Source organism: Lolium rigidum, chromosome 5, assembly GCF_022539505.1.
Source record: "Lolium rigidum isolate FL_2022 chromosome 5, APGP_CSIRO_Lrig_0.1, whole genome shotgun sequence".
NCBI lineage: Eukaryota > Viridiplantae > Streptophyta > Magnoliopsida > Poales > Poaceae > Lolium > Lolium rigidum.
The window spans coordinates 215,891,111-215,916,699 of NC_061512.1; the positions used below are offsets into that span (position 1 = coordinate 215,891,111).

General features: G+C 46.6%; 1 protein-coding gene across 1 annotated transcript; it reads left to right on the plus strand.

Moving 5' to 3' along the window:
* Positions 1-683: 683 nt before the first annotated feature.
* LOC124658258 (putative wall-associated receptor kinase-like 16) lies at positions 684-17,912 on the plus strand. Its single transcript, XM_047196641.1, has 4 exons — positions 684-1,145; positions 14,920-15,364; positions 15,445-15,615; positions 16,546-17,912. Exons 1-4 carry the CDS (start codon positions 696-698, stop codon positions 17,712-17,714), a joined length of 2,235 nt encoding a protein of 744 aa, XP_047052597.1. The 5' UTR covers positions 684-695; the 3' UTR covers positions 17,715-17,912.
* The last annotated feature ends 7,677 nt before the right edge of the window (positions 17,913-25,589 follow it).

The following is a 25,589-nucleotide window of genomic DNA, read 5'->3' on the forward strand; positions in this document are numbered from 1 at the left end:
CGCCGGACACCGTATCGGGCCACGCCGGACAAAATTCGGCTTTGGGGGACGCGGCTGGAACGGTTTTTTTGTCCGGCGCGCCCCAAATAGCTTTGGGAGACGCTTTGGGGGACGCGCCTGGAGATGCTCTAAGTGGGCTCTTATGTAAGAGCTAGCTCTAGCACGTGCTTCTACAAAAATTGTACTCCCTCCGTCCCAGTTCGCAAGGCAAAGTTTTCAAATATCTTGGCCCAAGGTGAATTCTCATTGGCTCTAAATTTGCGCGTTAAAACATGCAAAAACTTTGTCTTTCACATGCATGGAGTACTAGTGCATGGTGGGAGATGAAAAGAGGAGTGTTTGCATGCAAAAATGAATTAGTTTACTCCCACATTAAATGCAAAATGTGCCTAGGAGGTGAGGGATTTTGGGACAAATATTTTTTGGGAATTTGCCTTGCGAACTGGAACGGAGGGAGTATGAATAAAATGTGGGTCATCTATTGAGAAAGTAATTTATACCAAATATTGTACTTGTTAACTACATGTTAACTATAGATGACATGGCATCTTGTTTAAAAAAACAACTAGCTATACTATTAAAGTTGCTCTCATGTGCGATAACTAATTGAATGATTCCCTTTTTATCCATCTATTTAAGTAGTTCCGGTGCACACATCCATCTACACCACACTACCACCCCGTTCACCCGCGATTATGAAGCTTTGTTGTTCTCGGCCTCTTCTTTCTGGCCATATGTTTCTTTGCCTTGCGGCGATTTGGGTGCTGGCCACTGCCGATGTATCGGCCGGCCAGCGTCTCGACTGCCCGACCAAGTGCGGCGGCGTGGATATCCCGTTCCCGTTCGGCCTCGACGATCACTGCTCGTTTCACACTGGCTTTACCCTCAGCTGCGACCGCGCTGCGGATGGCGCCATGAAGCCCTTTAAGTGGAATCTCGAGGTGACCAAGATTTCCGTGGCTGACGGCATGGCCTGGGTGAAGGCCTCCACGATCTCGTCGCAGTGCTATATCCCATCCACGGGCACCATGGAGATCAGAAATCGTTGGCTGAACCTCACTGGCTCACCCTTCTGGATATCTGAAGTGAATAACACAATTATCGCCATCGGGTGCAATACTCTTGCTTATATGATAAGTTTATCGGTAAGTATTTCCTCAGTTTCTCTTATGTACTGAGTTTTTTTTTTCTTTTTTGAAAAAGAGGTTGAGATCTGGCATCTGCATCTGCATATAGTATTTTTTATTTCATTTATTTAACAAAGACCAGCAAAAACCTTACAACGAACACGGGGCTTGCCTCCTGCGGCAGTGCATCCATCCTTGTGCCGCGGCCTTTTCATAATCAAACGGTTCTCCTTCTTTTGCTCCTCACACTTCCCTTTTTTTGATTAAAAGAATGCAAAATCGTCATAATGAATGTCTCGTCATAATCTTCTCCAGCCTCCGTAGAAGGCAGTGCAATGGTGAAGGTCGCAACATCTTGCACGATGCCGTGGGTGGTGAAGGTCATTTGTTGGTGTCGCCCATTGTCGCCTTCGATACCGGAAGAAGAGATTCTCTGATGCTATTTAGCGTCAGATGAATGTAAAATTTAATTTGGGGAGGCCCATTTTTGGCAGCGGTGAGCCTAGAGAAAAAATGAATATATGTGAATTTAAACATAAATAGATAAAAAAAAGTTTATACTTAGGTAAAATTTAAAGATATTTAATATATAGGCGAGTTCTTACATAGGCCGAATTAGTAATATATTTGAATTCGCCTAGGGAAAACATAAAGTAAACTTAAAACACGGCGTTCTATATGCCGAAATGGCGGTAGAACCCCTGCCCAGGGTCGCCGAGGCATGCCGGCGACGGCGTCGGCCGGTACCACTCATCGTCGTTGGAGTCCTCCAGCTTGATGAGCGGCGCGCCTCTGGCGGGTGCGGGGGCGGCGCTGCGCGGCCGCCAGATCCAGCAGCCGCCGCTGCTGCTCCGTCTCCTCCCTCGCCCAGTCCTTTCTGGACCAGCCGAGTGCCGCGTCCATCGGAAGGGACCAGCTCTTGGAGGGACCTCGCGATCGCTCGCGGACCGGCGCGTCCTCGGCCCGCGCGGCCTCCTTGGCGACGAGGTCAGACGCAGTTGCGGCTGTTGCGTCCTCCTTCTTTTGGCTTCCTCCTCTTGCAGCCACGCACCGGTGACGACGAGGCCCACGCGGCCCCCTCACGGATGACGAGGGCGCCGCTGCTGCGCCCTCTGGTCGGCGGTGGCGACGTCGGCTCCTTCTTCACCGTCCTCGTCGGTGGGGCCATCGATTCGGACCTGAGGAGGCCAGTGAGGATGTACCATGCTGCGGGCGAGCTCCAGAGCTCCGCCGCGCACCCAGAGCTCCGTCCACGACCCCTTGCAACCCCGTGCGTGGTCGCAGGTCGGGCATGTGGCATGGGGGCGGCGAGCATGGTACGTACAGTGAGCATGGGGTGGTGAGCATGGCGGGCATAGGCGGGCGTGGGCGACCGCGCGCGGCCGTTGTCAGAGCGGTGCGTGGGGCAGCAGCCAGGAGTGCCTCCCCTACGTGGGTAGTTGGAGGAAGAGGGGAAGAGATAAAAGGGAGGAAAAGAGGAAGAAAGTTTATGTACCCACTGACATGTGAGTCCCACGTGTCCATTGCCAGTCCTGGGTTCCTATTATAGGAAGGCTAGCAAAGCAAACTTTTGTGTGAATTTATATATCTTTTCTCTCTCTTTCTTATACCAAAATTTTACATTGCTATTATAGCAATATACTACTGGAGACGGTCTTAGTGCGTTACCGGCTGGAAACTCTTGGACCGAGTGTACCTACCAGATCAAGTTTTTGGATGCTTTAAGAGTCCAGAACTTTTTTTTGCGAAACATAGTACAGACGTAGACGCTCATATATACGCATATACACTCACCCCAATGAACGCATGCACGCACACCCTACTCCTATGAGCACCTCCGAGAGACTATATCCAAGAAACTTCATCCGACGGGTTTTGAGATTGACGAAGTCACCACAGGCCTCACTGTCGATGGAATGTCGCCTCCCACTGAAAAATGTCCTGGGGTTTAAACTCTGGTGGGCACTCAACCAAAGGTTGGTTCTCTGTAGTCAAGAATTTTTCCATGACCAAGTGAACACCCTATTTTTTACCCAAGTAGATGCCAGAAATGACTTGAGGAGCAATTAAACAGGCCTTAGTAAATTCATCCAAAACATTAGGTAGAGCAGTCAAAGCGGAAGTTTGACTCAATAATGCTAGATGTTGTGATGTGTCAGATTAGTCAAAGCATACATACTCCCTCCTTTCCAATTTGTGATGTATATTACTTTTGATTTAACTCAAATTTGAAGAAATTTGACAAACTATATATGAAAATATATTTGGCAAGCGCGGAAATTCAGCACACATGTGTGAACCTCGGATCGTGTAGAATTTGGCCACCTTAATCATACAGTTGTACTTGCAACTTGCAACCTTACTCTGTGACCTCTCTATATTCTTTTGATCCCCTTTCCATATTGCTACGTGCTTCGGAGGGATCTCTAGTTCAACGTTCCAAACATCAAAGATCAGTTTCAGAAGTAACAAACAGTGAACTTGGAAAAGAAAAACCGAAACTACAAGGATCCTAGAAGATTGGAACCTCAATTTAGATTTAGATACAAGCGAAAATGGGTCTGCAGTTCTTGGGTAAATGCAGAACACACCGTAAAAGTGAGGGATCAAATGTTCAATTTCTTCAAAATGAAACAGTGTCTAGGAGAAACTAGAACACTAGCGATATAGTAGAAGCGGAACTTGGCGTGACAATTCCAGAAATTCGTCCATAACAAGGCTCGAACTCTATTCGTTGGAGTGCACACTACAGCCTCAACCACTGGACTATACCCACGTCATCAGTTTATTCACAATCAGATAACAAACAAAGTTAAGCCACGTACTTCGCTAGCCTTTTTACCTAATCAAGGTACTTGCTGGTTGTGGGTAAATGTTGTGTATCCTCTTCCACTGCAGCTCAGCAGCACGATACGGCAGAGCTTCGCCAGGTATGAATATGCGAGTGCGTTGTACGTTTCCAGGGGTGTGCTTGAAAGCTGTATGCCGAGATCCCAAGATTGTGTCGATCCTTTTTCTCAGGCCCTCAGCGTAGACCACGACCAGCTGCGTTGCTAAATTCAAGCTGTCAGCACCGTCGTCAATCGACGCCGCTGATCAGACCTTGGAGCTCCCCCTGTCATGCTCGAGTGATTCTGTTTCCTAACAGAGGAAGCACCAAACCGTCAGCGTCACCATCGACCGAGTCCAGCCACCGCCGTGACAGATGGACGCGCGCAGAACGGCAGAAGACCAGACCACTGGCTCCGACCCGGCACACACGAGGCTCAAGGCCCGGCCAACCAGGCCTCTTTCATCTAACCCAGATCTAGATCCCCAACCGGCAAGGTCTGAAGAAGAAGAAGAAACAAAGATCAACAACCGGTGCCATCTTCCCATGGTAATCTTCCACTTAACCTCCCGCATGTTTTTCTCAAACGCGATCAAATCCAAGCTCCAATCCCCTTCTTCCCGTGCTCGACTCTCCTCTTCATTGTGCGATGGCGCTGCCCGCACGCAACGCATCCACGCCACCATCCTCTCCCCTCATGCAAGCTCTGGCCGCGGCTGCTCTATCCTCCGCCGCCTACTCGCCTCGGCAACCTTCCCTATCTGTCCCCTTCCTCGGCTAAGCGCCACCACGGCCTCGCTTGGCAACCTCCAGTCGCTGGCGTGTGCGCTACCTCATCTGCTTCCGGTCAACGCCCTCGAGCGTGTGAACCGCTCCATCCCAACCTCACGGGCTCCTGTTCCAAGCACCGCCGCCGACCATCTCGGTCACGTCCGCCTGCTGAACGACCCCTTCTCTTCGACCCGATGAGCGCCTCCACGACGTCCCTGCCGCTCACAGGAACCCAACCATGGCAGCCGCAGTGAAAAAAACATCACGTCCGGCTGCGCCCCGACGCCTGCGGCCCTGCTCTTCGACACCACGAGCGCCTGCACGACGTCCCGGCCGCTCGCGGGCACCAAACCAAGTAAAATCCCCCCACCCCCCCAATTTGGAACCGTTATTTCCTTTCACTTAACAATGGCATTGTCGGTTAATTTGATGTTTCATGGGAGGGTAAAATCGGAAATAATCGATAACGGTTCCCTTTGTTAAGCTAAATGTTCATACGTTGCACGACAAATATTTTCTCCTCGTATATCAATGTAGAAATATGTCTTTGGATTTCCATGGAACTATATGCGACGTATAAAATCATATTTTGAGTGTTTCTTTTTGGTTTCACCAATGTACCTATCTTCTTCTGTGATCGTGTATGGACTCTATGAGAAGAGACCTGTTGGAGTTAGAGACTAATAATATAACTTAGAGGCACAATAGGTAATGCTTATTTTTTTAAATAATAATATGTATATCTCATGGACAACATTTGGATGCATAGTAAGAAAAAAAGATCCAACTCTCACATTTTATATGAAGCAAGACCTATCGCGTAGACATCAATAGATAGAGGTAGGCGTTTTTTTTAGAGAGAAACCATGACTGCTCCTGTAATTGTTTGTGTACACCACTTGTGTTTTAGAGTAAAACTTCAATTAAACATCCAATTAGGCCTATTTATTTTAAATCTAAAATACATGTAATGACACGTGTGATAGACGAAAACCAAGACACACATTGACGATACACGCGCGCGCGCACGCACGAGCTATAGACGCAGCACATCTTTTCTTCTGGATCAGGTGTCCATGGACTCCATTCACTTTTTTTTCGAGAGTACGCCAAAAGCGTACCATATCTTTATAGAAGGCAGAGGTTTGAATACAAGAACGGCACCACTCGCTACAAGCAACGAGGGTAACCCACACACACCGGCTACAGACGAAACAACCAAAACACAAAGCACCTGTCCTAAGCAAAGAACCAAGCCACGTCTCGACCGACGCCAGCACCTCCGTAGAAGAACAACTCCGGCAAGGCCTTCCTCATCAACGCACCATCCGAAGGAGATCAATGGCGGGACTTGGTCGGACCCAAGAAGACGTCCTCAAGAAATGCCGGCAAAGGCATGCATAGCGCCACGGAAGCGCCTCGGACCGCTGCGCCACCGGATTAGAGCCGAAAGGAACCTCCGCATCGTGTCTTCACGCACGAAGCTCTCAACGGAGTCACGACGTCGACGACGCCGCCATCGTGCCGATCCGCACCGGATCAAGGCTTTCGCCGAAGACACCCGAACTCCAAGGGTAGGGAGATGCCGACACTCCACGGCGACGCCTCCAAGGAGGGGAACGACGCCCACGGCGCCGTCGCCACCGGCCCAACCCAAGCTAGGCAAGACTTTCGTCCAAGTCGTCGACCATCTCCGAAGCCCCGAGCAAGGGCGGAGCGCCTTTGAGCCTCTCACCGCTGCCGCCACGGCGCCTCAAAGATGAAGCCGCAAAAAGCGCAAGCCACTCCGACACACCCCGCACGCCGAAGATCCGGTCAGCCTCCATCTCCACCTCCGGACCGACCCGGGCACCGCGGCCTCCATGCTCCCCTCCGGCCGGAGCAACGCTGCCCGCGGTGGACCTCGCCCACTCCGGGCGCACACCCACGTCCGGGTCGCCCCGGCCCGGCGGAGCCCGGATCGGGCCCATGAAGCCCGGATCCGGCCCGCACTCCATCCTCCTCTCTCGCCGCCGGGCGACACCGACCTCGCCGGGCTCGAGGCGGCGGACCTCTCGCTCGCCGAGGCTCTCCCGGCCGAGCTTCTCCGCGCCGCCACCTCCCGCACGGCCACGCCCCGCGCCGCACCGCCGCAGATCTCGGCGACACAGACCTCGCCGGGCTCGAGGCGGCGGACCTCTGCTCACCGAGGCTCTCCCGGCCGAGCTTCTCCGCGCCACCACCTCCCGCACCGGCCACGCCCAGCGCCGCTCCGCTCCTCTCCGCTCCGCACCGCTCCTCTCCTGCTGCAGACCTCGCCGGACTCCGCCATGACGCCGTGCCGCCTCCCTCCCCGGACCTCCGCCGCGCGTCGCGAGCCCGCGAGCCCCCGCCGCCGCCGCCCGCACTAGCCCGCCGCGCCGCCCATGGCGTCCCGCCGCCGCACGAAGGGACCCGCCGGGGCGCGCCGCCGCGCGCCCGCCATCTTCGACGGCCGGGCGTGCGCCGCCGCCGGCCGCCCGGCGCGGCGGCGGCCGGAGGAGGAGCTTCGGCGGCGGCTTCTCTAGGGATTGGCGTGGGGAGCCTCCGGAGCCGCCCGTGCGTGGCGGCCCGGGAGGGGAAACCCTATTATTATGGACTCCATTCACACATGAACAAACACATACTGCGTGCAAGCTCGATTCCAGCACTCGGAGCCACCGACTGATAGCCTTATCCATCCACTCGAGCTAGGCGATTAGGGAAAGTGCATGTGCGAAGCGAGCGCATCGCCACCGTGGTGGAAGCCCGCTCCCGTCACGCACATCTCACCAAGATTTTGCGCCTCGTTGCCCACGAGCTTTGCTCAGCGCAGCTAGCCTCAAGCCCATCGTCTCTGGCTTGGTATCCACGCGCGGCCATCAGGCCTTCCTCTCTTGTCCCCAACGCCGGACCTCTCCGCCTCCATCCCAGCTCGTCTGCTGCGCCTCCACAATCTCGGCCAGTACCTCTGTTTGTACGCTTAGAGCATCTCCAGTCGCGTCCCCCAAACGATGTCCGGACAAAGCGCCGGATTAGTCGTTTGGGGGACGTCCGGACAAAATTTTCGTTTGGAGAAGGTCCCTTTTCTAGCCACGTCCCCCAAACGCGACCTCCAAACAAAAAGTAAGTGTAAAAGTCGTGTCCGGCGTCCCCGGTAGAGACTCTATACACGAGGGGATGGGCAAGGGACGCGGGACAACATTTGGAGCACGTCCGGACCGAAGCGGCCTTTGGGGCACGCGACTGGGACGTTTTTTTGGCCGGCATCCCCCAAATCTCTTTGGGGGACGCTTTGGGGGACGCGACTGGAGATGCTCTTAGGACGCGGCGCGAGGTATTTTAATATCCGCGAGCATTCATTTGCGTCGCACCGCGGATGCTAAAATGACCGTTTTTGTCCGTGCGTCCGTTTCCGTCTGGGGGCTGCTCCAGCGGGGCGAGTCATTTAGTTTTTTCTTATTTTTTCCTCTACTCCATTTAAACATTGGTCTAAATACTATATATTGAAACATGGTTTTACACAAACTAATAGTACATAATTGGGAATTGGGAACATGATTTACACAAATTAATACATAGTTTGAATCATGGTGGACACAAATAAAACATTGCAAAATGAGGAAACCAGTTGTGTTGATTTCCGTATGTTCGCTGCCAAGAAAGAACATTCGAGGGCACACTCAGTCACCCAAACTGGAAAATCCAGCGGGAGATGGTGCCCTTGTTGGTTCTACCGAGGACGAACATCCAGAAACCTCCACTACTGGCTTCGTATGGCCCGTAGCCAGATTCGCTGCAAAGAAAGAACACTCTAAGTTCTAGCTATCGGTATATGAGTCGGATTCGCCGGTGTGGTAGTGCCTGCGGCACGCCGTGTCGTCGAACACCTTGACGATCATCTCGCCATCACCCTCGTAGAGGAAGATCAGCTGGCAGCCGCGCTCGAGCTCGAGGTCGCGGACGAACTTGTCCCACCCCGTGTGCAGGTACATCTTGCCCTGCCCGTCGAACAAGACCTCCACGGTCCGGCGGCATAAGTTGCGGTGGCCTCCCGTAGCGCTGCAAATGCGCCGGCTCGACGCCATCGATGAACTCGGCGAACTTGTCCGGAAGCCGCTTGATGCCGAGTGGGTCGTCGTCGATGCGGAGGAGGAACTCGAAGCAGCGGTCCTCCTGCGAAGACGAGGAGGACGCAGGCGACGGCGAGCGTGGGGCCGTAGCTGCTCCACCACGGCGGCCCCTGCCCCGGCCACGGGGGCGCCTAGGGCCGCGGCCTCGACCGCCTCGCCGGCCACCAGGACCGGCCATGGACTTCCTCGCGGGCCTGGCCGCGTCGCGAGAACGGCCTAGGCGGCGCTACGGTCGAGCTTTGTGGCGGTTAGGGTTTCTTTGGAGGAGTGGATGAGGAAGAAGAACGAGTGCCCCCTTATATAGGCCGGAGGCATGCGGTGGCCGCGGGACGCGTGGTGTCGCCATTAGCGAGGCATCGCCATTAACGTGGCGCAGGCTGCTGAAGCGACGCATCGGCGCAGTCGCTGGCGCGTTTGAGAAGACGCATCGACGCATGGTCGCTGCCAGGCGGGCCCGACGAAACGTCCGCCAGCCGCGAGCGGACACTTTGCGCATTCGCGCAGCGTCCGCAGAGACGCATCCGAGGCGCATATTTGGGTCAGGTTTGCGTCTTCGCGGACGGCCCGGTCACTTTGCGTCGCCCCGCTGGAGGTGGTGCCAGACGCATTTCCGGTCACAGCGGACGAAAACGGTCGCTCAGCGACCGTTTGCGTCGCGCCGCTGGAGATGCCCTTAGCCGGCCTTCTCCATCGACGGCAGTGCGCTGATCCTGGCTCCGATTGAGCTTCCACTCTAGCACAAGACGCGGCGCTGCTCCTCGGTGATGCACTTCCATTCGGCGGCCTTGTCCGCGTCGCGCTCGCTCGACCGCTCGACGAGGCCGACAACGGTGGCGAGGTCGCACTCCTCGATGAAATCGCCGGGGGCGAACCCATCGTGTCCGAGCTGCGGGAGGCGGCGCTCCAGCTCGGCGTCGTTGAGGAAGTCGTCGAGGGCGAACTGCGAGAGGCGCGACGGCTCCGGCTCGTCGTCGACCTCCATCTTCACCACCAACGCCGTCGACAGGCTCTGGCGGGAGCTCGACGACGAGGACGAGGCGCGGCGGCGGCAGCGGTCCGACTCCCGCTTCGCGAAAGCAGGTGGCGCAGCGATGCCGTGGTTGCGGTAGCGGTACGCTACCGCGGATGCGCGCAGCGTTGGACATCACCTTCTCCGCCTCCGTCTTCTCGCCGGCGGGAGGAGGGGCAGAGCTTCCGCCGCGCTCGGTGGAGCTCCCGCCGCGGCCAATCTGGCCACCCCCTCCCCCGTTGGAGCGCTGTCCCGCCACCATCGTCGCCGGCGGGAGCTTGGGATGGTCGATCTGCGCGCGGGCTCGCTCGATTGCTCGCTGGCGGGGGTTCGATTTTACGTGTGTGGGAGGCGGAGAGGCGGAGGAGCGGATGGGGTTTGGCCTCCATCCGCCTCGCCGACCACTATATATGGGGGCATTTAGCGGTTTTGGGCTGCGGCGTGGATCCGTTTTCCAGACCAGACCACCGATGAATGGTCTGATCTGGCCCAAAAAACGGCCGAAGCCCTCATATCAACCGGATATGGCGTTTGCAGGCCGATATAGGGATATGCTAGAGATGCTCTGACCTGTTTAGGTAGGACCGTAGGTTGATTATAGAAAAATAAAGGGACCTAATGCAAAACGACACGACGTACCAGTGTACCACGGAACTTTATTACTACAGTAGAGTAGATAGAGAACGGATAGAAATGGGCTGCCCTAGCTAGCGCTCGAGCGCTAGGGAGGGATTAAGCGATCGGTTTCCAACCAAAAAAAAATTCCATTTTTGGCAAATTTTGGACTGTAGTGGAGGCTATTAAGGGAAAGTTCTGCATGCATGTTGAAACGAGACGAATCTGCTGATGTAAGCGGAATCTTTTCCAAATTTCAAAACTCAAAACGTTTTATCTCACAAACGACAACTCCGATTTAAGATCTGTTTTCACCAATAAATCCGTCTCGACGAGGTCTTCAAAACTAGCACCCATGTTGATATATTTCGAGAAACTTTTTTCCGACTAAAAGTTATCAACCCTCTCCTATTCGAATAATCAACCCCTCCGTACTTGAGTGATCAACGGTAAATGTATAAAATTATCAACCCAGTGCGAGCTATTGAGGAAAGTTACGCATGCATGTACACAAAAGACGAATTTGCTTGATGTCGATGGAATCTTTTCCAAATTTGAAAATTCAAAACGTTTTAACTTTCAAACGACAACTCCAAATTAAGATCCGCTTTCACCAATAAATCCGTCTCGACGAGATCTTCAAAACTAGCACCCATGTTGATATGTTTCGAGAAACTTTTTTACGGCTAAAAGTTATCAACCCTCTCCTATTCGAATAATCAACCCTCGGTACTTGAGTGATCAACGGTAAATGTATAAAATTATCAACCCAGTGCGGGGTATTGAGGAAAAGTTACGCATGCATGTAGAAACGAGACGAATCTACGATGTCGACGGAATCTTTTCCAAATTTCAAAATTCAAAACGTTTTAACTTTCAAACGACAACTCCAAATTAAGATCCGCTTTCACCAATAAATCCGTCTCGACGAGATCTTCAAAACTAGCACCCATGTTGATATGTTTCGACAAACTTTTTTTCTGGCTAAAAGTTATCAACCCTCTCCTATTCGAATAATCAACCCTCCGTACTTAAGTGATCAACGGTAAATGTATAAAATTATCAACTCTGGTGCGGGGTATTGAGGGAAAGTTACGTATGCATGCACAAATAGACAAATCTGCGATGTCGAGTGGAATCTTTTCCAAATTTCAAAATTCAAAACGTTTTAACTTTCAAACGACAACTCCAAATTAAGATCCGCTTTCACCAATAAATCCGTCTCGACGAGATCTTCAAAACTAGCACCCATGTTGATATGTTTCGAGAAACTTTTTTTCTGACTAAAAGTTATCAACCCTCTCCTATTTGAATAATCAACCCCTCCGTACTTGAGTGATCAATGGTAAATGTATAAAATTATCAACCCGAAAGTTAATTTTATTTTAAACATTTTACCGAATATTTTTTAGTTTAGAAGCTATCAACCCGGTGTCTCGTTATTTATCAACGGTAAATATAAATAACTACCAACCCTAAAAATCTAACTTCATTTCGAATATTTTGACGACTCTTTTTAGTTTACAAGTTATCAACCCGGTGCTCCGTTATTTATCAATGGTAATTATAAAATAACTACCAATCCTAAAAAGTATTTCATTTAGAATATTTTAGCGAATATTTTATTTTATTTTACAAGCTATCAACCTGGTGCCTCGTTATTTATCAAGTCTGTAAAAATAAATAAATAATAACCCTAAAAAGTATTTCATTTAGAATATTTTAGCGACTCTCTTTTAGTTTACAAGCTATCAACCCGGTGACCCGCTATTTATCAATGGTAAAATATAAATAAATATAAACCCTAAAAATTTAATTTAATTTAAAAAATGTAGCAGACTCTTTTTTGTTTACAAGTTATCAACCCGGTGCCCCGTTATTTATCAACGGTAAAATATAAATACCTAGCAACCCTAAAAAGTAAATTTCATTTAGAATATTTTAGCAATTTTTGTTAGCTTACAACTTAAAACAGTACTTAATTTGAGTAGCAAGTGGTAGTTCATTTGAGTTGCAAGTGGATCTTCCCACCCGTTATTTTCCCCCTTAAAAACCACTGACCCGAAAAAGGGAATTGCAAAAGGACCCCATTAAATATGAATTACCGTATGAAAATAAAACCCAAAAGGGAATTGCAAAAAGAGAATTGCAAAAAGAGAATTGAGAGCCTGCCTCGTGCTGAAGAAAAAGAGTGATATGCTATGTGTATGCATGCAACAGCTTATGAAAGTGTGAACGCTCATTAAATGCAAATCCATGAGATGATGCTGTGCATGTGCATGCATGCAGTGTGAACGCTCTTGGCTACATGCAACTTGCAAAGTAGTAATAGAAGTTGTTAGTGTGAATACGTGTGAACGCAATTAAAACACTAAGTGATAAAAAGGGAATTGACTCGCTTCGCGAGCGCTTCCGCGCCATGGAAAGTGATTGCTCAAGCGCTCGATTGCCAGGGAGGGGATTCGGATAGAAATACATGTCCGGATGCGTCACTGTGAGGTCATAGTGAGAGTGATTTCACTCTTAGTGTTAGTAGTCTCAAGAAAGAAAGAAGCTCCGAAGGTTCTTTAGGAGTAAGCATTTTAACAAGATAGAAAATTAATATGACACACACATTTGGGTGCACGCGCCTAGTTTTATAGTTTTTGAAAAGAATGCTATTGAAAAGTTTTAAAAAATATTGAAATAAATTTTCGCATTTACAAATTATGTTGATATTTACTTTAGTAAGTTTTCACGAAAAATACGATTGTATGTGGTATACACGAAAATGATAAAATGTTCAAATTACACTATAATTTTTTTTTTGACAATTGACACTATAATGTTTGGATTTGTACATTTGTACTATTCACAGGAATAGGAACTTACCTTTTCTCATTTTTGTGTAGGTTACATACAATCTTATTTTTTCGTGAAAACTTACACCAGTAAGTATCAATATGATACATACATGCGTGCATTTTTTCAAAAAATATTGGAACTTTAAAATAGCATTATTTTGAATTTTTCATAACTCAACTTATATCCAATCATGAGCTATTCTTTCCTTTCTAAATTAGTTCTGGCAGATTTGGTTAGATCTAATCTAGAGAGGCATCTATATATACGTGTTTCAGTAATAAAGAAGGCAGTATGCATCTATCGGATGCTGGGGCACAACCTCCAACCCCCAGAAAAATGTGTTCCAATGTGACTGTAACAACTAGTTTAAAACGGAGAGAGTACTAAACCGGAAATTCGTCTTGGCTCCCGGGAGCATTTGCTCCCGGATTTTTGGGGAGCAAATTTTGTTTTTCAAAAAATTATGCACATACCTGATCATGGCACGCACCACCTTGTGAAATTTCGCTGCGAAATGTCATCGTATGCGTCCTGGGCAAAAATGACAAATTTCCAGATCTGAGATTCAAATTTTTGGATCTCATTTCATGTCAGAAATTTGTCATTTTTGTCCAGGGCGCATATGATAACATTTTGCAACAACATTTTACACGTTGGTGCGTGCCATACTCAGGTACGTGCATGATTTGTTTCAGAATTTTCTGATAAGTTTTCGATTTTTTCTAATCTTTTGAAAAAACCGGGAGCAAATGCTCCCGGGAGCCAAATCGCCGCTCCCGTTCCAAACTACTTTCAAAGATCAATTCAACAATTTAAATATAAACTAAAAAATAGACGAAAGTACGAAATAGATCTTTTTCTCTTGTGTCAAAGAATATATATCTCTTCCTCTACTTATTAACATCTAAAAAATAGTAAAATATATTGCAGATTGTACGCACTTAAGTAATATTGAGTTGCATCAAATTGGCAGGAATGTACAAAACTGGTAACATCAAATTAACCATATTATTATTTTCATGGAATATAGAAAAAAAATAGGGATAATCTCACATGTTTGAGTTCTATGAATCATATTATTAATTTCAATCCGTTCCAAAGCACGGACAATTTGCTAGTATAAATTATATGTCTACAAGATCTATACCATTAGATTTGTATTCAAAAAAGGTTTGAAATAATATAATTTTTAAATATATATTTCATATTTAATTGACCAAAATAATGGTCAAACTTATTTTTTGAACAACGTGTGCGCCTCTTAAACCGAGACGGAGGAAATATAATTTATGGACAAAGTCAAACTTTGTGAAATTTGACTATGTATAAAGGCAAATATATCGATCATAGCGATATCTATACATCATAAAATATACTTTAAGGTGGTTCATGCTATACTATGTTTAATATTATAGATGTTGATATTTTTGATATATATTTGTACCTGCGCGTGCAGGATTTAATAAATGGAAATATATTTATCGCAGCAATATTCTCTTGCATACATCATAAAAATATATTTCATGGTGGTTTCTGTATTTTACTACTATATTTACTATTATAGATATTAATACTTTGTGCGCGCGCGTGCAGTATGTAATAGGTTGCCTTGCGACATGCAACGACGCCCCCATGGATGGCTTATGCGCTGGTGCCGGCTGCTGCGAAGCCGATGTTCCCGAAGACATTACTCGGTATTACAGTGGCGATTTCAACGAACGATACAACACCACAGAAAGATGGCAAGACAGTCCTTGCAGCTACATGGTAGTAATGGAAAAGGATAAATTCCGTTTCAACACCAGCTATCTCAAGCCGAGGGTGTTTAGTGATACATACAAGGGTGGAGTTCCAGTGGTCCTGAACTGGAGAGCACAGCCGTTGACTTGCGAGGTAGCTAAGAAGAACACGACTTCCTACGCATGTGTCAGCGGTTATAGCGAATGCGTTGAAACCACCCGCGGCAAGGAGACAGGTTACCGCTGCATTTGCTCCAGTGGGTACCAAGGCAACCCTTACATCAAGGATGGATGCACAGGTTCCTTCCTATTTACTGCCTTGCATCAGTTAACTCACCAATCACCCTGTATGCATATCTTAGCAATCGTGTTGTTGCAGATATTGATGAATGCAGCGGAGATGCTAATCCTTGCGACCACGACAAGATCTGCGAGAACACGCGGGGGCATTTCAACTGCTCATGCCACCCAGAATACTATATGATGAATGACGTTTGCGTGCCAATTCAAAATCGTTCCGGTTCCGGTTTCCAGCCCATGCCTGTTGTTGGTAAGTCCCTTTCTTCCGTGAGCACTAAATTAACTTCACTTAATCGAATGTCACGTGAACAAAAAAGTTTCTACCGGCGTGATACTTGGATTGTTTTCTTTAGAACCAACATTCCGTGTTCGGCCGAATTTCTACTCCCTCCGATCATAAACGTGGTCGGTCTCTTACCAGACAAATATTTATTCAAAAATGTATCCACACTGATCATGTAAAATTGATGTTTTGGAAAAGATGTGTCTAGGCAGGGAGCTAGGGACTTCTCCTACACACTCACATTGTTTGAAATTTTGTTCTTTTTTGTTTCTCCCAGACTAAAAAAGTATACAATCTTCAAATTTGGTAGGTGAACGGTACAATAGAATCAAGATTCAGGAAAAGCTAAGTGTGCAATAAATATGTAAAAGAACACTTTATTTAAATAAATATTATTATTTATATTTACATGGTATCAAAAAAAAGTCCGAACTATTTTCTGCACATTTTATTTCTGATGTTTCAGTGACCTGCAAAGTTTCAACTATATAGTATGTCTTTTATTTGAGAGAAACGAGAAACAGAAGCTGCTACATATGAGATAAATGAGCCAACACGGAAATCTTGAGGCAAGCGAGTACAACACAAATAGGGTTCTCTATCTGAATTCTGAAGTGTCTGCTCAAACAAATCTCTATTAGATCTGTTATAATATGAAGTATACATTTGTAATGCATAATTTTTTGATAGAAAAATATATTTATGCAAGATGATGATCAAAGTTTTACACTAGGAGAATATGTCCATGTTCAAAACGGTATACTTGAGTCCTCAACGGTAGTAACTTGTATCTTTCTCATTCGTAAAGTCTAATATAATGCTTTTCAAAAAGGAAAAATTCTAATACTATTAAGTGGTCGCTACTGATTGTTCATTCGAACAAATACCTCACTGCAGGTGCAAGTATTGGGCTTGTTGTCCTTGTGATATTTGTAGCATGTGCATGCTTGGTCCAAGAGAAAAGGAAGCTACGGAAAATGAAACAGAGTTACTTTCGGCAGCATGGAGGTCTGATATTATTTAATGAGATGAAGTCAAAAGAGGGCAACGCATTCAAAATCTTCCACGAGGAAGAATTGCAGCAGGCGACGGACAACTTTAGTGAAAAACAAGTTCTGGGTCACGGAGGACATGGAACCGTGTACAAGGGAATCCTCAAAGGTGACGTCGAAGTAGCTGTCAAGAAATGCAAGACGATCGACGAGCAACACAAGAAAGAGTTCGGTAAGGAGATGGCAATCCTATCCCAGATCAACCACAGAAACATCGTGAAGCTCCTTGGTTGCTGCCTCGAAGTGGAAGTCCCCATGCTGGTGTACGAGTTCGTCCCGAATGGTACGCTCTTCCATCTCATCCACGGCAACCATGGACGGTATATCTCCTTGGCTACTCGCTTAGGGATCGCCATCGAGTCTGCAGATGCGCTCACCTACCTTCACTCGTCGGCTTCAACACCGATCCTACATGGAGACGTCAAGTCCCCCAACATCCTCCTCGATGGCAACCTTAGCGCTAAAGTCTCCGACTTTGGCGCCTCCATCCTGGCACCAACTGATGAGTCACAGTTTGTCACACTTGTACAAGGGACATGTGGTTACCTCGACCCAGAGTACATGCAAACATGCTATTTGACAGACAAGAGCGACGTGTACAGTTTTGGGGTTGTTCTTGTTGAGCTGCTCACGGGGAGAATACCGTTCAATCTTGATGCCCCAGAGAAAGAAAAGAGTCTAGCAATGATGTTTATGTCCGCAATGAAGGAGAATAGGCTGGCTAACATATTAGATGATCAGGTCAAAGGTGAAGACAACATGGAGATCCTTGAAGAGATCGCAGAGATAGCAAAGCACTGCCTGGATATGTGTGGTGATAACAGGCCCTCAATGAAGGAGGTTACAGAGAAGCTTGATGCACTGATGAAGGTGATGCAGCATCCATGGGCGCAAGAGAACCCCGAAGAGATGGAAGGCTTGCTTTCGAAGCCCATGGCCAGCTCGACAATCGCCAGTGCTGAATATTTCAGCATTGAGAAGAAAGCTATGAATGCTATGCAATCTGGTCGTTAAGTAACCGTGTTATACATTGTTGTATTTATTCTTCTTTAAAAAAAATAGAGCGATCAAATGTTATATGCTATTGTATAAATGATTTTTTTTTGTATATGTGTATATTTTTGAAATATGCCAATATATCATTTGTACAAATCGACTTTCCAAATCCATCTATGGTGGTAACCATGTAAATTCTTGGCACTGCCGCAGGAATTAATCGTGTATAGTGTGGTTCCTTACAGAAATTCAATTCGGCTCCCGGATGTATGTGGTCCCTCTACCAAAAAATTATATTTGCAAGTGTCAAAAAAATTATAAAACATTCTACAAGGATAAAATTTTGTGTGGTCTATGTAAGAAGGATAAACATTCTACAAGGATAAAAAAATTATAAAACATTCTACAATCCCGGAGTTCGCCAAGTTTCATTAAAAAATAATATTTTGTGTTGTCTATGTAAGAAGGATAAAATTTATCTTGTGAATAGTCTTATTCTCAACACTGATTTTTTTTCATTTTTACACAGGCCACATGACTAGTCAATTTTTTTCTCAAATGACTTTGTAAGCGTGTTTGCACGTAAATATGTACATGCAAATTTTTTTTACTTCAGTTTTTTTGAAATTTCAAAATATGTGTAAGATGTATTTGAAAATAAAGGGAGCATATGCTCACATGTTCCAAAACACCACTCCCGATTTCTTACACTTATTCAAAGCGACCAAGTTTATCTATAAAACTAGCTTGCACCGTGTTTAAACATGCTGAACTTCAACCTTTGAAGATCGTCAAAGCCATCCTAGGTTCCGCCCCATATCATCCTCTCTCATCTCCCCCTCTAGCTACCGCCGTAGGAATCCAGAGGTCAAAGCCCCCCCCCCCCCGGTCAACAACGGCGGCGGGCGGTGTTCTCGCGATACGGCTTGTCCCCTATGGGGAGCCCTTCGGTCCCATAGATGTGTCGCCCCGTATAGCGTGGTCATGGCAGCGAGGGATGGGATCCGGGTTGGTGTCCCCAAGAGATGGTGGTGGTCCTCCCATGGTGAATGGCGGTGGGGTCATATTTTGCACCTGAGATGCGGCGCTAGGCGAGGAGCGCAGCAGCGTGGTCCTATGAGGGTGACGTGGAAGTGCCTGTTGTAGATATGCCCGAGAGGTAATAATAAAGTGGTTATTATTATATCTTTGTGTTTATGATAAAAATGTATAGCTCATGCTATAATTTTATTAACAAGAAATATTATGACATGTGCGTTTTGTAAATAAACCGGAGTCCTTAGTAAGCATGTTATTTAACTAGCTTACTGATTAGCCAATGATCAAGGTTTCCTCGTAATTAACATTGGATGTTGTTAATAATAGGATCATCTTATTAGGAGAATGAGATGATGTACATACACCCATAGTAATTATAGCAATAAGATTAAGTCATTAAGTTCATTTTTCACAGCCTTCAAATGCATAATAACCCAACCCTTAGACCATAAGACTGTGTTAACCACTAAAGTGAAGGAATACTTTAATGACATCAAACGTCGCACCGTAACTGGGTGATTATAAAAGTGACATTGGGTATTCTGAAATTCATAGTTGAGGCTCATGAATCAAGAATGAGATTTGTCCATCCAAATGAATGAGAGATATACTTAGGGCCCTCTCGTTGAAATTGCATCCAATTATAGCTTGCAAGCATACGACTAGGTCACATGGGATGTCATGTCACGTAACGAGAAAAGAGTACTTATAGGTAAAGAGATTGAACTAGGTATGGTTGATACCGATGATCGAACATTGGATAAGTAAAGTATCGTGTGACAAAGGGAATTGGTCACAATGCGTACGATTCATTTTGATCACGAGGTCATAGTTGAATATGTTGGAGCCATTACAAATCTCCATGTCCCGAAGTTGGTTATTTCTCGGAGATGTGTCTTGATCATGTTTGCATCATTCGCGAACTGTTGGGTGACACATTTAAGTTTCAATGTTGCTTAGGGTAGATACATGAATATGGTTTGGAGACCGAATATTATTGGATTCTCCGAAATTCGGAATAGTCTGTAGAATAAGATTCAAATATGGAAAGTTACTTTCGGGGTTTCGGAAAAGTTTGGGAATTTACCGGTGTCTTGCAAGAGGGTTTCTAGATGGTTCCGGAGGGGCCACCTATGGGCCCACTGACCCGGGAGGGGCCAGATGAGCCGAGGGGGTGTAGCCTAGCCCTAATGGGCTAGGCGCACCATCCCTCTAGGCCCACCTGGTCAGCCCCTAGGGGATAAGGATCACCCTGGAGAGATAAGATCAAATCGCACAAAAATAGGAAGGCAACTTCGGGGGGAAGTTTCCTCCCCTCCCCCCCCCCCCCCGTGTGTCGGCCTAGGGAGGTGGAGCCAAAGGGGGCAGCCCTAGCCGCCCCCACTATAAATAGAGGTGAGGGGCAAGGGGCCGGCCACTCCACCCCGCGGAAAGCCTAGCCGCCACCTCTCCTCCATCCCTCTCCTCCTGCGCAGGCTTAGGCAAAGCCTTGCTGGATTTTTCCTCCACCGCCAACACCACTATGTCCTGTTGCTGCAATTCCCAGAGAATCTACTCCATACGTTTCCTTATGGAACTGGGAGAGGACGTCTTCATCGACACCGTATGTGTGCCCGAGTATAGAGGTGCTTCCCGCTTGCAGCGCCAGAAGGACTTCATCACGAACTTGAGTTCGGCAAGTGTCGGACTACATCATCCACGATATCTGATCTTGTTACCACTTGGGTTCTTCAAGGGTAAGCTATCTCTCTTCTCTCATCTAGTAGATTAGATCTTTCCTTTTTCGTATAATTGGTCTTGGCTTTGTTCGTTCTTGCGGTAGAATTTTTTATTTTCTATGCTACAAACCCATCGGTGGTATTAGAGCTAGGTTTTATGTGTAGATGTGTTGCACGAGTAGAACATGATGGTTTTCTGGGCGTTGATGATTTTATTTTCGCCTCTCTCTTTCGTGTACTTTGCATCTTGCGGGATGGTGGATAACTTACATGTACTCGTACATGAGATTTTCTCCACGCTTGACGTGCAACTTGTATTGCACAAGTGGCTTTGCGGGTGTCTGTCTCTTACACCATTGTTGAGATTGAATTTTCAAATGGTGGCTTGACAATATTTTTATCAACGTTGTGGTTATTTTTCGTAGGTATGAACGGTTATTATTCGAAATCCCCAAGCAAGCCACGTAAAACATGCAAATAAAATTAGAGTTGTCTAACTTATTTTTGCAGGGGCATGTGATGCGATGTGGCCATCATGTCATTATGATTATATTCGATGCATGCAAAAAAAAATATAATATGGCAACCGGCATGATCCTAGCAGTTGTCTTTATATTTTATATGGCATTGGTTTCAATTCATCATGTACTAGCTTTATTTCAAACTAGTAAATATGCTCGTGTGTTGCTACGACTGAATAAATTTTCACATAGTCATGCATATAACAACAGATTTGTCAATCAAAGTTACACAAAATTAGCAGTTAAATAAGATATAGAGGAACTAATTAATTGACTCTGCATAGAGCAACAAAAAATGGGCAATGCAGTAAGATGGAGTTGAGTTGAGCCGATGATTTTAAGGGATACTCCTCTATTCTAACATTACATTTCAGGTGTTCGTTTAGAGTGCAAGCATACATTGCCGAACTTTAAAGAAATGATGTATCAGATATGGACATCCCTGACCTTTTGTGAAATACATGGTGGATGAAAGGACGAGATGTCGCCTAGAGGGGGGTGATTAGGCGTTTAAAAACTCTTACGAATTTGGCTTGTAAGAATGCGGAACTTCAAACTTGATGGCTTTCACAAAGGAAAGTAAGCTCGGATATAATATATGTATTCCCGTGTTCCCATCCTTTGCAAGAAGGTACGTCACGTTTGGAGAGGTGGGGTCCCACGAAGGATTTCCCAACGCCACGAAGGCTCACCTTCTTCTCCGAGCCAAACCCACGAAGGATAATGGCCATTTCCTTATGGTTAGCTTTTCCTCCATTCCGGAGATGGCAAGCTCCACAACCACTTCACAAGCTCCACGAAGGAGAAGCCCGGGCCTCTTCACAATCTTCCAGGAAGAGGTCACCGGAACAGCAACGAAGCCAACTAGGAGGTCACCCTCCAAGAGTAACAAGCTCACGGTCTCTCACTCGAACTAATCGTGGTGGAGAGCTCAACACTATGCAATGATGCAAAGCAAGAACACCAAAGTTGTTCAAATCCTTCACACTCAAATCCCACCAAAGCAACAAATGCTAGGATGAGATTAGAGAGGAAGAACAAAGGAGGAAATCAACAAATGACTCCAAGATCTAGATCCAAAGAGTTTCCCTCACTTAGAGGAGAAATGGATTGGTGAAGATTGTAGATCTAGATCTCCTCTCTTAGATCCCTCAAGAATGAGCAGGAATCATGGGGGGAATCAAGAGATAGGGCAAGTTCTTCAAAGTCAACAATGACGGAGAGAGAGTGGAAGAACTTACCCAGCCCAAAGTGGAAGAAGGCCTATTTATAGCCTAAGGAGAAATAGAGTCGTTGGGGAGTAAAACGGGCAGAAATACGACCCAGCCGGTCCACCGGGCTAGGCACCGGACAGGCCGGCGCACAGGCCGGTGATGGCGCGTGAGACACACGTCTGTTGGGAACCCCAAGAGGAAGGTGTGATGCGTACAGCAACAAGTTTTCCCTCAGTAAGAAACCAAGGTTATCGAACCAGTAGGAGTTGAAGGCCACGTGAAGGTTGTTGGCGGAGGAGTGTAGTGCGGCGCAACACCAGGGATTCCGGCGCCAACGTTGAACCTGCACAACACAATCAAAATACTTTGCCCCAACTTAACAGTGAGGTTGTCAATCTCACCGGCTTGCTGTAAACAAAGGATTAAACGTATGGTGTGGAGAATGATGTTTGTTTGCGAAGAACAACAAAGAACAGAGTTTGCAGTAGATTGTATTTCAGATGTAAAAGAATGGACCGGGGTCCACAGTTCACTAGTGGTGTCTCTCCAATAAGAAAAAGCATGTTGGGTGAACAAATTACAGTTGGGAAATTGACAAATAGAGAGGGCATACAATGCACATACATATCATGATGACTACTATGAGATTTACTTAGGGCATTACGACAAAGTACATAGACCGCTATCCAGCATGCATCTATGCCTAAAAAGACCACCTTCGGGTTAGCATCCGCACCCCTTCCAGTATTATGTTGCAAACAACAGACAATTGCATTAAGTACTGTGCGTAATGTTGATACGTCTCCGACGTATCGATAATTTCTTATGTTCCATGCCACATTATTGATGATATCTACATGTTTTATGCATACTTTATGTCATATTCATGCGTTTTCCGGAACTAACCTATTGACGAGATGCCGAAGGGCCGGTTCTGTCGTTTTCTCGCTGTTTTTGGTTTCAGAAATCCTAGTAAGGAAATATTCTCGGAATCGGACGAAATCAACGCCCAGCATCTTAGGATCACTCAAAGCTTCCAGAATACCCGAGAGAGGCCAGAGGGGGGCCACAGGCCCACCAGATGATAGGCTGGCGCGGCCCAGGCCTTGGCCGCGCCGCCCTACTGTGACACCGCCTCGTCGACCCTCCGACTCCGCCTCTTCGCCTATATAAAGGTCCCTGACCTAAAACCTCGATACGGAAAAGCCACGGTACGAGAAACCTTCCAGAGCCGCCGCCATCGCGAAGCCAAGATCTGGGGGATAGGAGTCTCTGTTCCGGCACGCCGCCGGACGGGAAGTGCCCCGGAAGGCTCCTCCATCGACACCACCGCCATCTTCATCAACGCTGCTGTCTCCCATGAGGAGGGAGTAGTTCTCCATCGAGGCTCGGGGCTGTACCGGTAGCTATGTGGTTAATCTCTCTCCTATGTGCTTCAATACAATAATCTCATGAGCTGCCTTACATGATTGAGATTCATATGATGATACTTGTAATCTAGATATCATTATGCTAGTCAAGTGGGTTTTACTTATGTGATCTCCGGAGACTCCTTGTCCCACGTGTGTAAAGGTGACAGTGTGTGCACCGTGTGGGTCTCTTAGGCTATATTTCAAAGAATACTTATTCACTGTTATGAATGGCATAGTGAAGTGCTTATTTATATCTCTTTATGATTGCAATGTGTTTTGTATCACAATATATCTCGTGTGCTACTCTAGTGATGTTATTAAAGTAGTTTATTCCTCCCGCACGGTGTAATGGTGACAAGTGTGTGCATCGTGTAGTACTTGGCGTAGGCTATGATTGTGATCTCTTGTAGATTATGAAGTTAACTATTTCTATGATAGTATTGATGTGATCTATTCCTCCTTTCGTAGTGTGAAGGTGACAAGTGTGCATGCTATGTTAGTACTTGGTTTGGTTATGTTGATCTGTTATGCACTCTAAGGTTATTTAAATATGAACATTGAATATTGTGGAGCTTGTTAACTCCGGCATTGAGGGTTCGTGTAATCCTACACAGTTAGTGGTGTCCATCATCCAACAAGAGGGTGTAGAGTCTAGCATCTATCTATTTATTCTGTTATGTGATCAATGTTGAGAGTGTCCACTAGTGAAAGTATGATCCCTAGGCCTTGTTCCTAAATATCGCTATCGCTGTTTGTTTACTCGTTTTATCGCATCTATACTTCCTGCAATATTACCACCATCAACCACACACCCGCTCCCGGACAGCAAATCACTTTTCCGGTGCCGTTGCTACCGCTCGCATTTATTCATACCACCTGTATTTCACTATCTCTTCGCCTAACTAGTGCACCTATTAGGTGTGTTGGGGACACAAGAGACTTCTTGCTTTGTGGTTGCAGGGTTGCATGAGAGGGATATCTTTGACCTCTTCCTCCCTGAGTTCGATAAACCTTGGGTGATCCACTTAAGGGAAACTTGCTGCTGTTCTACAAACCTCTGCTCTTGGAGGCCCAACACTGTTGATGACCCACAAGTATAGGGGGTGTATCGTAGTATCTTCGATAAGTTAGAATGTCGATCCCAACGAGGAGCAGAAGGTGTTGACAGGCAGTTTTGATGAAGGATTCACTGTAAATGCTCACAGACAAGTATTCGGGGGGTTTTGATGTAACGGATGAATAAAGTACGAGTAAGTAAAATGCGAGAGAAATAATTGCAGCGAGTGGCCCAATCCTTTTTAGCACAAAGGACAAGCCGGTTTGTTTACTTATAATGACCAAACGTTCTCGAGGACACACGGGATTTTAGTCTAGTGCTTTCGCTACATACAGTTGATTAATCTTCATTGTTTTGATAAGTGTTGTGTGGGTGAACCTATGCTAATGTACCGCCCTTCCTTGGACTAATACATACTTGTGATTATACCCCTTGCAAGCATCCGCAACTACAAGAAAGTAATTAAGATAAATCTAACCACAGCCTTAAACTCGAGATCCTCGCGATCCCTCCCGCATCGATATACCAACGGGGGTTTAGGTTTCCGTCACTCCGGCAACCCCGCAATTGGCAAACGAGTACAAGATGCATTCCCCTAGGCCCATAAATGGTGAAGTGTCGTGTAGTCGACGTTCACACGACACCACTAGAAGAATAACACCACAACTTAAATATCATAACATTGAATATTACTCAACCATAATTCACTACTAGCATTTAGACTTCACCCATGTCCTCAAGAACTAAACGAACTACTCACGAGACATCATATGGAACATGATCGGAGGTGATATGATGATGAATAACAATCTGAACATAAACCTTGGTTCAATGGTTTCACTCAATAGCATCAACAACAAGTAGAAATCGGTATCGGGAGAGTTTCCCCTATCAAACAATCAAGATCAAACCCAAATTGCTACAGCGGTGACG